The sequence below is a fragment of the Dryobates pubescens genome, chromosome 18 (genome assembly GCF_014839835.1).
Source record: "Dryobates pubescens isolate bDryPub1 chromosome 18, bDryPub1.pri, whole genome shotgun sequence".
NCBI lineage: Eukaryota > Metazoa > Chordata > Aves > Piciformes > Picidae > Dryobates > Dryobates pubescens.
In genome coordinates, this window is record NC_071629.1 from 18,571,081 (window position 1) to 18,585,899 (window position 14,819).

The 14,819-nt window shown below is 46.9% G+C and overlaps 1 protein-coding gene across 1 annotated transcript in view; it reads left to right on the forward strand.

The window, feature by feature from the left end:
• Positions 1-203: 203 nt before the first annotated feature.
• The window catches only part of MCF2 (MCF.2 cell line derived transforming sequence), a 56,108-nt gene continuing 41,492 nt past the window's right edge, over positions 204-14,819 (forward strand). Inside the window, exons 1-4 of the mRNA XM_054169300.1 lie at positions 204-267; positions 841-955; positions 6,175-6,265; positions 14,505-14,624. Coding sequence (XP_054025275.1) covers positions 243-267; positions 841-955; positions 6,175-6,265; positions 14,505-14,624 — 351 coding nt within the window. The 5' untranslated portion in view covers positions 204-242. The remainder of the gene's footprint in view (positions 268-840; positions 956-6,174; positions 6,266-14,504; positions 14,625-14,819) is intronic.

The window sequence follows — 14,819 nt, forward strand, 5'->3', positions numbered from 1 at the left end:
AAACTGGAGAACCTATTCTTGTTTTTTTACTACCCTCAGTTTATATCTGAGCTTGCTTGTTTGGGAATTTTGTTTGGGAAGTTTAGGGAAGCTGGGTTCAAGTCCTGCCTTGGGGTTCACACGTCGATACACAAGTTTGCTTTAGCCTTTTGTTGCCTTTTGACTGCTGCTTTTGCCTTTTTTTTTTTCCCTCCCTAGAAACCACAGAACCCATCTGTGCAAAGGACATCAGTGATGATTTGATGAAAGGGTTTGCTTTTCTTTCTGGTGAGTACAATGAACTTCTCCAGAGTCTCACTCTGTGTGGTGATTAAATACTCCAGATGAACTCCTGAGCTGCTTGGCTAAATGACACTCCAGATGGGATGTTATCCATCAGGTAGTCTCTAGTGCCACTAGAAATGTTGTCAATAAAGCATCAAGGCAGTTTGAAAGAAGCATCCTAGGTTTCTGTCTCAAGCCATGCTTTAAAATATTCTTATCTTCAAACACTCCATGCATTAGCAAGTATTGTGCTTTGAAATGCATTTCTGTAGGTTCCAGAGCAGTGTGCTGATTTGTCCTAGTATTTCTGCCTTCTTTTGCTGTCCCATGCAAGATATACCCAGTAACTAAAGGAAGTATCTGATGCCTGATATATTTGTTTCTACCACCACCACTGCGTGCCTGTGCTGTGCTTGAAATCAGAGGCAGCATTCAGCCTTGTTGTGCTCTTCTGGTGGTGTAAAAAGACCTCTATAGCCATGGCAGGGTGTATACTGACCTGACTGGTGGACCTAGGCTTTGCTGCTGGCCCTCCTTGAAAGCCCAGTCAGGGAAGCATCTTTGTCTTTATTGCAGGTGGCCGAGGGAAAGACAAGGCTTGGATTATCACCCTCCCCGACAACGCTCGCTTCAACGAGGTGCCTGAGGAGATCGTATCTAAAGTCTTAACGTACCTAACGTCAGTCCCCAGGTATGTGGCTCCCTTCTAGCTCCTGCCTGTGATGAGCAGAGGTGTTGGTCCTGCCTGGGTCAGGCAGGGGATCTTTAGGGTAATGCAATGAGTGGGGGTGGGGGTCATCTTCAGTGCTCAGAGCAGGTAAGAGGGAGAAGATGAATGATGCAAGCCATTACAGTGTCCAGGCGTGGTGCTTAATTTACTGGTAGCAGCAGAGGAAAAAGTGGACCTCATCTTTATGACTTGTCAGCCTGCCTGCATCATAAACTTAGTTTATTAAGTTTCTAATTAACAGCAAGCTTTCCATAAGCTTTGACATGTGTCACCACTTAAATACACCATGCCACTGCAGAATAATATTTTGACATGGACAAATAGAGAGTCATTAGCCTGGAAAAAGAGAAATGGAACCAGAGGAAGAGGCTAATTACAGGAACAAAGGTTTGGGGTCGCCATTACTGGTGATAGCTCAGCAGCATCCATTACCCACCTGCGTCTTGGGGTTAAGCAGCTGCCAGTCTGCTTGGGCCACATACTGGGCTGGATGCTTAGATTAATGGCCCCCCTCTTTCTTGCTGCTGAGCCTGGTGATTCAGTTGCCTGGAATGCTTAATTTCCTTGAATAATGCCTGTTTTGGCAAATTTCTTTCTTTTTGTCAGCCTGCAGGGAGAGCAGATCGACAGCAGCTAGATGGGAACTAGATGGGAGCTTTTCATCAGTGGCTGCCTTGTACCAGGTGTTTAGCCACCTCTGCAGGATTAAAAAAAGCTTTTAGTTCCTCTGTCCTTTCCTCTGGGAGTCTGAGTTTTCTTGGGCTCCTGGCACACAGGACAGGAATGTGCCGTGGTGTGTGCTTGCCAGCATTGTTTCTCCTTCATGCTGTGCAGGCAGCCCATGTCTGTGCATTTGCACTTCCCAGCTCTGCCTGGTTTCTCCAGGGCTTCTTGTTCCATATGACTGTAAACACCCTGGCATTAGCATGATGAGCAGTCTTGCTGTCCCTGTAATGGGTCAAACTCAATCAAGGAGCTAATGAGAGCTGCAAGCTTGCTGGTGATTCAAATATATTCAGCATGTTATTAGTAAAGCCACTTTAATCATGGTTCTCTGCTCCTCCTACCACCATAACAACCTGCCTCAGTGCTTGACCATCTTAAAGGCATGTGCTTTGTAATGCTTCAGAGTCTAAAAGGTCATGGTGTCAGGGAGCAAGGAGAGGCATCACATAGATGAAAATGGAAGGCAGTGTCAGCTCTGGTACCCCTGAGTACACATCCTGCTGGCATCACATCATGGGATCAGAGCTCAGGCTTTGGACCAGGAAGTCCTTAAAAGAGCTAAATCATAGAATCAGTAAGGTTGGAAAAGACCTCAAAGATCATCAAGTCCAACCTGTCACCCAAGACCTCATGACTACTAGACCATGGCACCAAGTGCCACATCCAATCCCCTCATGAACACCTCCAGGGACGGTGACTCCACCACCTCCCCGGGCTGCACATTCCAATGGCTAACAACTCTTCCTGGGAAGAACTTTCTCCTCACCTCGAGTCTGAACTTCCCCTGGCACAGCTTGAGGCTGTGCCCTGAGGGTCAGAGTTAGCTGTGGATGCACCAACATTTCCCTGTAATGGTTGGACCTGATGATCTTGAAGGTCTTTTGCAACCATAGTGATTCTGTGTGATTCTATCATGTACTCATGGATGGGTATGGGCATACCAAACCCATTCACACAGTCCCTTTCCTACACAACCAGTAGCAAGGACTGGATATTGTCCTCCTGATACCAGTCTGAGGAAACCTCATGGGATGTCAGGTTTGTAGTATTTTGAGAAGCTGAATTTCACAAAGCATTTTTCTCCCTGAAGGAATTGTTAGATAAAGGAGATGGATGCTGTAAGCTACTCTTCACTCCAGAAAGTGAATACAGAATTTCAGTAGAAGCTTTAAGAATTAATAAATACATTAAAAAAATAATCAGTTGAAGTCAGTTCTGGAATGTGTAAGATTGTTATTACAAAACCTGTCCTAATTACAATTAAAGTAAAAGAAAACTAAACAAATCCTGTGGCATCCAGCATTGGTGCAGCATCACCTTGAGCACTGGGTGCTGTTCTGGGCCCCACAATTTAACAAGGATGTGAAGGTCCTTGGATGCAGCCAGAGGAAAGCAACAAACCTGGTGACAGGGCTGGAAGAAATGTCCTGCAAGGAGTGGCTGAGGACTTTGGGCTTGTCTAGTTTGGAGGAAGGAGGCTGAGGGGTGACCTGGTTGCTCTCTGAAGCTTCCTGAGGAGGGGACATGGAGAAGGAGGTGCTGAGTTCTTCTCCCAGGGATCCAGTGATAGGATGTGTGGGAATGATGCAAAACTGTGCCAAGGAGGTTTAAACTGTGCAGTAGGGAACATTTCTTTACCAAGAGGGTGATCAGACCCTGGAACATGCTTCCAAGAGAGGAGACCAGCTTTTCAGTGTTTAGACAATCTCTGCATGGTTCACTTAGATGGTGAAGTACAAAATAATTTAGAGCATTGGCTGGTAGCACAGAGAAAGGCACACCAAAGGGTGCTGTTTGCTATAAATACCTCTGGCTTTAGATATTAGGCTGTGAGTCCTGATGGCTGTTCTGATCCCACCAGCCAGGAGGAGTCTCTCAGGCCTGTGATAAATCTCACAGTGATGGACTCCAGGATCCAGTTTCAAGTCCTCCTGCAAATCATCCCAAGTCTTTATTTTTAGTCATGTGTGTCTTGCCACACACACAAAATTAAGGGTAAGGGGGAGAAAAAAAGGTGACAAGAAGCTGTGATCTGGAGAGGAATAATCCTTGATCTGGTTATCTGCCTCCATCGTTCTGCTGCTGTATGCAGATGAACTCACCCTTTGCAGCCTTAGTGAGGAAATATTGATTTATTTTTATTGTCAGTCTAAAAGGTACATCACAGGACTGGAAATCTGATAAGCTTGCAGGGCCTGGCTTGCAAATAGTCACAGATTTGCTCCACTAGCCCCAGAATAAGTTAAACATTTCCCACAGTAGGTTTCAAGGCTTTTGGACAACTGGGAACTTAGTTCATTGTGTCTGTAGGGGAGCTGATAAAAGTCACTTAGGATGCTCAGAGGCTGCTCTCTGAACATAACCTTGTCCTGAGTAAATGGCACACTTTGGTGTGCTTTTATTAACTGTCAAAGCACTGCAGCCTGGCTGCCTTCTCTGAATGATTTACATTCTGGGGGTTTGCTTCAGCTTTGATTTTGATGACAGCAGTACTGTGTAAACACTATATTCTTAATTGTTATTATTTTGTTCTTCAGTTGCAGCCTGTTGGGAAATACTATGGGGAGCTGAGGAATTGTTTCTGCTAGGACAGAGACCTACCTTTTAAAGTCTTAGGGTGTACTGAAAAGCCAAAGGGTTCTACCTCAAACAAAAGGATGCTTTTGACTTCTTCCTACCTGCCCAGGTCATTTAAGTCGTGGTGGGGGTGAACAGAAACCTGTAGAATCATCTCATGTGGCCAAAATGATTTTAGCTTTTGGCTGAGAAGTCGTGCCTGATCCAGTTCACAAGGTGTAACCTTCATTACATGCAGAAGTTCTGTGTACAATCCATGTGTGAAGCAGAATCACAGAATGGTAGGGGTTGGAAGGGACTTCTGGAGATCGTTGAGTCCAACCCCCCCTGTTAAGGCAAGCTCACCTACAGACTGTCACACAGGAAAATTGTGCTGTTTGTGTTCTCACCTCTTTTCTGCCACAGCCCAGTGGCAATGTATAAATTCACATGAAACCTGTGCACTTTGGCTGCGGCCTTAGAGATCCCTAAGATACATTTGTCCATCCTTAAGATACATTTGTAGATCCCTAAGATATGTTTGTAGAACAGCTTGGGAGCTGGGTGCTCTGCTTTTGTTTTTCTCTTTCTCAGCACAACTTCTAATTCTTTTGAAATGTATTTGTCAAAGGTCTGGCTATCAGAGATTGGAGCAGCAAGATGGGCATTGAATGAAAGCTCCCTTGCTGGCTTGTAGTCTCCTTTTCTTCTGCAGTGAAGTTGCCAAGTGTTGTCTGCCATGTGATACTTCTGAGTAATCCACCATTGTGTTTTCACTTGCCAAAACACAAGAATTAGTGAAGATGGAGCCTGTGGGAGGCTGCCCAGTGCAGATATCTGACCCAGCCCTGGGGAGCCAGCACGTGTACTGGGAGCCTCTCTGCAGCACCGAGACACCCAGCTAGGGTGGCATGGGATGTGGCTATCCTGTTTCAGCATCCACAGAATAAATACTGTAAATATTACCTAAGTAGCCTGTAAATACTCACATCAGAGGGCTTGGTTACAGCCTGGCATACCATTACCTGTGTGCAAACACGATTCCAGTTTGTAATTCAGACTGGCCTGGAGTGTGTCTTGTCAGGACTGGAGCTGGGCTGAGCTGGCCTGGGAAGGTGATACTTGAATTGCAGATTGGGCATCTCCAGTACTGCTGGCTTGCTTGGTGAGGTTGGGGATTTCAAAGCAACTGCAAGGATTTTGGTGTCAGAAGGGATGTCAGGAAGCCTGCGCTTGCCAAATGTGTTGGGAAGTGCCTCCTAGCAACTGCTGCCTCTCCATCAGAGCCTCAGTCGGTGCCAGGAAAGCCCCAACACCCTGTTTTAGCACCAGCTCCCCACCCCTGCCAAGCTGGCATCACCCCTCTTGGCTTGGTGTCACCCCTCTAGCCTTGTGCCAAAACAAGCCAGGAATCATCTCTTGGCTGCTGTAACTTGGGCAAGCAGGTAGCAGGCTCCTTCAGAGGGAAGAGCTCAGTGGTGAGTGCATCTTGGGGCAGCGGGTGGTGGAGGCTGCTGGCCACCTCTGAGCTGCTCAGCAGGAGCACAGCTGCCTCTGACCTCTACCAAGTCCTGCTCAAGAGCAGTTTCAAGGATTTCAAGGGCCATCTGTTTTCTCCATCAATCTGTTATCTCCACCACCCACACAATTCCAAGGTGATGCTTAAGCCTGGGCTAGCCAATAGGTCAGCTTCTTAAATTTCTTGCCAGAGTCTGCTCAGGGAAATCTTTTCAAATGAAATTTTGGCTGCTATGGAAATGTCAAAATGTGATTTGTATTCTGTGTTCTTGGGTTTGGTTGGTGGTTTGGGTTTTTTTTTGGGGGGGGGATGAGGGGTGGAATAGACTCACATTCTCCCAAAATGTTATCTGGTTATTGGTTATTTTATTATTTCCTAGTCAACATGAGTCTGACACCAAATTTATCCTAATCCTGGACAGAAGATTGGACACATGGACATCAGTCAAAATGACTCTCCAAAAAATAGCAGTAAGTCCTCTTTAATGATAATTTCTTTTACTGTACTAAGTCACTGTGCTCATTGTGCATCACTTTCAGAAAACCCCAGAGAATCAGGAGCAATGGTCCTCGTGCTGTCTCTCTAGGCAGTGTTTTGTTTTATGGCCCTATAATTAATTCAGACACAGCTCTGTGCCCCATTTGAGTGCATAAATGAGCAGCTTGAGTACTGGCTGATTCATTTGCTTGGTTTTGTATTTTTTCCATAGTGGTTCAAATGTGTTTTGTGCCACGTTGTGTGCTTTTGATGAGTGGAGGATTTGGCTTCGTTCATGCTCTTTCTAGACACATTACTAATGAGACTATATTTTATCCAGTTGTCAGTGACTGAAAGTGTTGGGGTCTTAAAGCAAGCTTCATGAGCATTTGTATTTGGGCATGGGTGGAAAATGTGTTTTAAATGTGTATGTGTGCATTTGTTTATTTCAAAGATCTGTTGCATCTGTTTATCTGCTGCACACCGTTTGTACAGTGAGGGTGGTGAGACCACTGGCACAGGATTCCCAGAGAGGTGGTAAATGCCCCATCCCTGGAACCATTCCAGGTCAGGTTGAACTGGGCTCTGAGCAACCTGCTCCAGTTGAAGATGTTCCTTACCTCTGCAGGGGGGTTGGACTGGATGACCTCTAAAGGTCCCTTTCTACCCAAAGCTTTCTCTGGTTCTATGATCACAACCTGTCTGACCCTATCTCAAAGTTAGCTTTTTGCAGCTCAGCAATTCGTTGTGTCTTAGGGTATCAGAGCTTGGTGTTACAGATATAGAAGAGTCATGCTTAAAGCTGCATGGATAGGTAGAAATTCATTGATAAATGCTTTCCCAACCAGACCATGCCATGGAGGTAAGTTAACAAAAAGATTCTGGGTGTAGTACTATTGCCGTTGTTTCTGCTTTATAATCATTGAAGAGTTAAAGGCATTGAACCATCTGATAGAGAATTAATTGAACAGTATGTACTGAGAAAGAAACCTCTTACCCAAGCCTGGTTAGATCTGGTAAAATTAGATCTTACACTCTTTTAGGGAGTGAATAGTGGTACAGCTGAACTTGGCATCAAAAATGCCTGGCTTTGATGGCTTTTTTGCTGACAGGAAGGGTTACCCTTTTGCAGTGTGCGTAAGAAACTCCTGGCAGTAATTTGGGTTCTGATTTTCCTGAATGTTACAAACTGAATTTCCAAGTAGGGTTACCAAAAGGAAGCAGCAATGTCTAAAAAGTGGTTCTTTAAAGTTATCAAAATTCAGTTCTGCTGCCAGCCTGTGAGCAGGTGCTAGGGCTGAGAGCAGCCTTAAAGGATGGTGGTGTTGCTTTGCATGGTTTGGAAGTTTCACATGTGAAAGAATCCTGTCCTGATCTGTAGCTTTGACAGCAGGGTCGTTAATTTTGTGTTCAGTAAGTGGATTTAATAATTTTGTGACCTTTGAACATACACTCTCCTTGTGTACCTGCACGGGCTGTGTTTCCATGCAGAGAAGAGACTTTGCCTGTAGTGCTGGCCATGTAGATAATGTGGAGGTACTCTGTGCAGAGAGGAATGAAAAGCTGGACACCTTTAGTCCACAAAACCAGAAGAACTGGGAATGTTGCCTTAAAAACAGGGGCTGCCTTTGTTTCCAGGAGGTGTTTGAGTGGACCTGCCTTTGTGCAGCCAACACAAAAAAAATTTAGATCTCAATTTCCTTCCAGTCATAAACCACAACCCATACTGCAGTAAAAGATTTCTTTCCCCTAGATCTTTCTATCATTTTGGAATATAGAAGTGCAAATAAGCTGAATTTGAAATAGGCAGGATGCCCTATTTTTTTTCAGCATGTGTGTATGTGATTGCAGCTCTGCGCTTGTGCATCTGATCTGGAAAAAAAAATGTGTACCAGGCTGTACAGATTTTAATTTAACTCTTTCTGTATGTTTCTAATTGCTTGGCCAAGCCCTGATCACGCTGGCACCACTTGCTTTGGCAGGCAGGGCCCGGCTGCCAGGGGCCAAGACTCAGGTTTGGTCAGGAGCATCTTTCCTTAGCCCCCCTCCTCCAAATCAGAAACATTTTTAAAGCAGCCCGTCGGGATTTATCGCGGCGGGAGGCAGCGAAGGGTGAAAGCTGTGAGCTTGAGAGCCTCGCTCCTCGAAGGAAAAGAAGCTGGCCCCGTCTGCAGGCTGATTTTTGGCATTCCACCTTAAAACCAGCCCGGCGCAGGGCAGCAGCCGGGAGCGGGAGCCGGGTGCCGGGAGCCGGGTGCCGGGAACCCTGCTCGCCCCTGTCCGCCCCTGCTTGCCCCCGCGGCGGTTCGCATCCCGCCTCCCACCCGCGGCGGCGGCCCCGGTCCGGTGGCGTTGGCGGGGCGATGGCGGAGGCGAGCCCGCGGCGGGGCGGGCGGCGGGCCGGCGGCACTGCGGTAAGGCTGCAGCGAGCGGCGCCGGGCTGCGCGGAGGCCAGAGAGGCCCTTTTGGAGCGGGGAGGGGATGGAGGAAGCGGGGACAGTGGCCGGAGCAGCTTTAATGGAGCAGCGCCGGGGGCGGGGGTGTGTACGTGTGTATTTTTGGTGCGGCATCTTCCGTAGCCAGGCTCTCCTTGCATCGCTGCCCTGCAGAGCCGCTTCCAGCGCATCCCTGGAATGCCGCGGGAAAGGCTTCAGTTGCTGGCGTGCTGGCAGGGAAAGCCTCTGCGGAGAGGGGCCCTGGCTGGACCTGGTGCACCCAGCGGTGCTGGCAGCATCGTTCGGGGGTTAATGAAGAAAGGGAGCAGAGCGCTGTGGAGTTTGTCCGTGGCTCTGAGGGAAGTTAAGGCTCCAGTTAGCGGTACCCGGCATTTTATTGTGTGACTTTGCCTTTAAGGGACACCAGAAAGTCATTCCCTTCAGCACCTGTGTAAGGACCGCTGGCCTCAGCCTCCCTTGCCCACAGACGAGCTCACTGCCAGATACAACTTTTTCCTTAGGTTGATTGATTTCTAACCTCAGGAGTGTCCCAGGGAACTTCAGGGAAGAACATTTGCCGAAAACTGAATTTCTAAAATTGTTGAAAATCGCATTAAATGCATCAGGATGAGCTATTTTCACTAAGGAGGTAATAGCAGTGATGCTTTCAGTGCGTGCCCTTTCTTGTGCTTGAGTAGCCTGGTTCATCTCTATGGATATTAGGAAAAATGTCTTTACAGAAGCAGGCTGCCTAGGGAGGTGGTGGAGTCACCATAGCTGAAGGCATTCAAGAAATGTGTGGACATGGCACTTTGGGACATGGTTTAATGGCCATGGTGGTGTTAGGTTGATGACTGGACTCAATGACCTTAGAGGTCTTTTCCAAGTGAAACAATTATGATTATATCAGGCCTCCCTACATGGTTGTAGCTGAGTGTGCATGGAAACAAGTTGCCTGGCTGGGGCCTTAAGGTTTACACCTTTCTGTCCTCAAGGGGAGGAGTGCACCCAGCATGGTCTTTGGCCAAGGAGACAGCTTTGAAATGTTGCCAAATGCCTGATTTAGTGGAATCTTCCTGGCAGTTCTCTGTCTTTCCTGGTGTGCTGCAGAGGAATAGCAGAGCGCAAAGGCTTTGGAGGGGTTCTTTTAAGTGCTTTGTTACATAACCCCAAGTTTATCAAATGCACAAGATTCTCTGTGGTGTTACACATAACAATAAGAAACATAAGGCAAAATGAAGGACACTTTTGTCTTGGCTTTCTTGAGCATATTGTGTGGAAGGGTTTTTTTCCCCCAGCTGTATCACCAGAGTTCAGTTTGTGGGTTACTTATCTCTGCTTCAGTCCTGCAAAGAACTGGAGTTGTAGCAGTGATCAGGCAAGATACAGTCACCTCAGGAATGTTGTTGTTGTTGTTATTATTATTATTATTTCATCCTTCCTTTTAGGTCTTGTAAGAGGGCACATGGTTTGATTTTGTGTCTGTTTTTCTGCCAGCTTAATTTTTAGCCTTTTTTTTCCCCTTGCTTTTGCATGCTTGAAGTACATTAGGCATCATTTGCAAAGCTGCATTTCCTGTTTGGTATCTACTCACAAGTGCTGACCTTGATCCTATATGTGTGAGATCAGCTGAAAAATCCCCAAATACTTTCTAAACTGAATGGAAATCGAATCACCTGCCCTGGAAACACAGCTACTGCTGACGTGAAATGTATCAAGGAGCTAAAGGGATAGAGTTCAGTGTGTGCAGAGCATAAAGTTGTGTCAGAGTTTGCCCCTGTTGTGGATGTGGCAGAAGGATGTGAATGCCAGGTGGTGGTCTTCTGTATGTTGTGTGGAATGTGTTGGCATCCTCCATTCACAAACCCAAAGCACAAGGCACAAATGTATCCCAAGGCACATTTGCTCTCAGAGAGGCATTTCACACCTTTGTGTTACTGAGGTGTAGTTTTGGCAGGCAGCTTTGCTTGCCTCCTGATTGCTGGTTCATCATCTTAGAACTGTGGGCTTCTTGCCTGAGGGATCATAGGAGAAGACATTTAAAGGCTGCATGTTCCCATGGAGTGCTACAGTTTGGAGACCCAGGCCCTTCCTCCGCAGAGTCAGCTCTGTGCACAAAGGGTGAATGTTGCAAAGGACTTGAAGGAGTAGGAGAGGGCAAAGCAGACTCATCTCTGTTTGAAGTGCTGAACAGAGCTAAAATGGACAGGGGATGGGGTGGGATAATAAGAGAAGACCATGGAGCATGCATCTGTGACTGGTTGTTCTTCCCAAAGATAACCTTGATGTATTTTTCAGGAGGTCAGGGTCAAGGTAGGAGCCTAAAATTCAGACAGCTGATCGCACTGTTGTGAGCTGGAAACTGATTTTCCCCAAATCTGTGGGAATTCACCACTGGATTCACCTACAATGAACTCATAACCATGCAGAAGGACTGTTGGCCTCACAGTCACACTTGACAATGGTCAAGTCAGTTTGAGCCATTAAACCAGGGGTTCAGGGCCTGTCTTGGAGCAAAAGTATCCTATCCATTGAGGTTTGCAGCTCTTGGTGGCTCCTTGGTGATATCTTTGAAAGTTTTTTTTGGAGGTCCTCCTGTTGTCCTATCTGCAGAGAAATGTCCATTGAGAAATTCCCAGCATGAGGCAAACATGGATATAATGGTGGGTATGAGGGAATGACACATGATGGACTCACAGCTCAGCAGGAATGGGCACAGCATTGCTGTGAACATAGGCTGTCAGGTCTCTTCCTGGCATGTCTTAGTGCCATGGATGTGCTGGAACATGAAGAGTGTCAAGGACTAGCCAGACCAGCCAGTAGGCCTGAAAGGAACAATAGCAGCATTTACTGGGTCCAGGAGAGAGCCATTGTGGTGAGGTGGAGGAGGCAGCCAACTTCTCTGGGATGCACTGGAGAATGAGCACTGAGCTTGCCAGAGGCTTTCCAGTGAGATATTAGGGCTGTAAATGTTCAGTCATTCAAAATATCTACAAGCCTGTGCCAGTTCTGGTGGTGCTTTCCTCAATGAAGCTTTTCAACATCCCAGGCAGAGGCTCTCCTCAAAGTGAGGAACCACTCCCAACTCCTTGGAGCTATCCAGTAGCTGGTGAATGGTTTACTTTGTAGTAATACGGGAAACTCAAGTTAAAAATCCTGAGTTGAGGAGGGTCTCTGAGATGCCTTTGACTTCAGAGCTGCTTCTAATAGCAGGGCTGTTAGAGGGCCTGCCTTGTGTTGTCTTGCAGGAAAGCTGATCTTTTTGTAGATTTAATTAGACAGTCATTGAATCAGGGAGCTGAGCCTGAATCTCCTGCAGCCTCTCACCCACACTCTCTTGAGGAAGACCTGTATCGGAGCATTGAAGGTCAGGTGACTCCATGGCCAGGTTCAGACCTTTGGCTTACCTGCAGGTTTGCTGGGGTTGGAAGGTGGTTCTTTGTGTGCCTGGGGCTGGCAGCTCCTTCAGAGACCTTGTGTGCTAAGCAGGTGCTGTGTGAGAGAGGTGCAGCACCCAGGGCCTGGAGCCAGCATAAACGCCTCCAGTATTCCATGGTTTGCTTTTGTTTCTGATGCCAGTTCTTTGTTCCTGGCACCATTCTTGTTGACTTTCAAAGGCTATGATTTTGGAACTTCATTCACATGAATTTCTGGATTATTTTTTTCCCCCTTCTCCTACTTAAAATAACAGCAGATCAATATATTGAATTTAGGTGGCTTTTTTTTCTTTGAGCCTTAAAGCCAGTATTCATTTCTGAGTGGCATTGTGGGCAATGGGAGCTACAACCTGACCTTTCCTACACAAGAAAACATAACAAATGGGTCACAATGCACTTCATGGATGTCAGATCTCAGCTGCAAATCAAGGCTTTGTTTACAGGAGCAGTCTTTATTTTGAAGGCATAGATTAAGTACCCTGCAGTGCAAAGCACCTAAACATGTTCATTACTTGATGTAGCTGCTACTATCATGTTTCATGGAGGAAGGTAATGTAAGGAGGAATATATGGAGAGAAGTGACGTGCCCTGGCAGGACCTGAGAGTAAATCATATGTCTTAATTAACTGTTAGTTATTAGTTCTGGGCTCCCCAGTTCAAGAAGGACAAGGAACTACTGGAGAGAGTCCAGCAGAGAGCCACTGAGATGCTGAGGGCACTGGAACATCTGCTGTATGAGGAAAGGATTGGAGACATGGGTCTTTTTAGCCTGGAGGAGACTGAGAGGGATCTCATCAATGCTGATCAATAAAGGGCCAGTGTCAGAAGGATGTGGCCAGACTCTTCTCAGTGGTGTCCAGTGTCTGGACGAGGGGCAATGGACACGAAGTGGAACACAGAGGGTTCCATGTAAACATAAGGAAACAATTACTCACTTTGAGAGTGCCATAACTGTAGACCAGGCTGCCCAGAGAGGTCATGGAGTCTCCATAACTGGAGGCATTCCAAACCCACCTGAATGTCTTCCTTTGTGATTTACACTGGGCAATCCTGCCCTAGGAGGGGCGGTGGACTAGAAGAACCTTCAGAGGCTCCTTCCAACCCCTGTCACCCCGTGGTTCTGTGTATCTCAGTTCTTTGCATCATGCATTTACCCATCATTTAGTGATGTGACTCCCACTTTCTCAAAAAGCCTTTTCATTTTCAAGCACCCTTTTCACAGCTCTATTTAAAGATGCACCTGCCAACCATATGCTTGAAAAAAGGCTCCAGCAGCGTAGACAGGAAATTCCAAATCCTTACCACAAATTAAATGTTGCCTTGTAATTACCAGGGAGCAGAAGAGTATGCTTGACGCAGTTATGGGGTGATTAGCGAGTTTGGCAATCAATTTTGCCTCCTCAATCTGTCATTGCTCTCCATGTCCCAGCCTTTTCTTCCCTGCTAAGTTGTAATTTCACTCCCCAAGTTACAATGCTGAGCACAAGATGTAGTATTAAAGTTTCAAATAAGGGGCACTCCAAGATGCACAGCTGGACTCCTGCCTGCTCCAAAGGGAAGAGGGACTGGACAACCCTCCTGCAGTTACATCCCATGTCTCTAAACCACTTACAATGTTTTTCTCCTGAAAATAAGAAAGGGCTATCAGAGGCAGTCAGGGGGAAAAAAAAAAGCTAAGGTCTGAATGATTTCTCCTCTTGGCCCAGGTGACCAAAAAGGCCAATGGCATCCTGGCCTGTATCAGAAATGGTGTGACCAGCAGGAGCAAGGAAGTCATTGTGCCCCTGTACTCAGCACTGGTTAGGCCACACCTTGAATACTTTGTCCAGTTCTGGGCCCTTCAATTTAAGAAGGACGTTGAGACACTTGAAGGTGTCCAGAGAAAGGCAACAAGGCTGGGGAGAGGTCTGGAGCACAGCCCTGTGAGGAGAGGCTGAGGGAGCTGGGATTGCTTAGCCTGGAGAAGAGGAGGCTCAGGGGAGAGCTTATTGCTCTCTACAACTACCTGAAAGGAGGCTGTAGACGTGTGGGGATTGGTCTCTTCTCCCAGGCAACCAGCACCAGAACAAGACAGTCTCAAGTTGTGCCAGGGGAAGTTTAGGCTGGAGGTGAGGAGAAAGTTCTTCCCAGAAAGAGTAATTGGCCATTGGAATGTGCTGCCCTGGGAGGTGGTGGAATCCCCATCCATGAAGGTGTTCAAAAAAGGATTGGACATGGCACTTGAGGCCATGGTTTAGTTGTCAGGAGGTGTTTGGTATTAGGTAATGGATTGGACTTGATGATATCTGAGGCTTTTTCCAACCTGGTTGATTCTATGATTCTATATCCCCAGGTTGAATGCTGTCTCTGTTTCCTTGCAGGCATCTTTCCCAGGGAACCTGCACTTGGTGATGGTTCTCCGTCCCACGGGGTTCTTCCAGCGCACCTTCACTGACATTGGATTTCGGTTCAGTCAGGAGGATTTTCTGCTCAAGTTACCGGTATGAGCCTGCAGAGATGTTGTGCCTGTGCATGGCTGGAGGCTGCCTCTGCACCTTGGGTGGGGGAATGACAGTTTCTCACTCTGCAGGCACCTGCATGAAGAGTAACCTGAGTGTCTCTGCCTTATTTCCAGCAAACCTCTCTCCACCCAATCTCCAACACAGTTTGTGCACGGTTTGCTCCTCACAGATCAC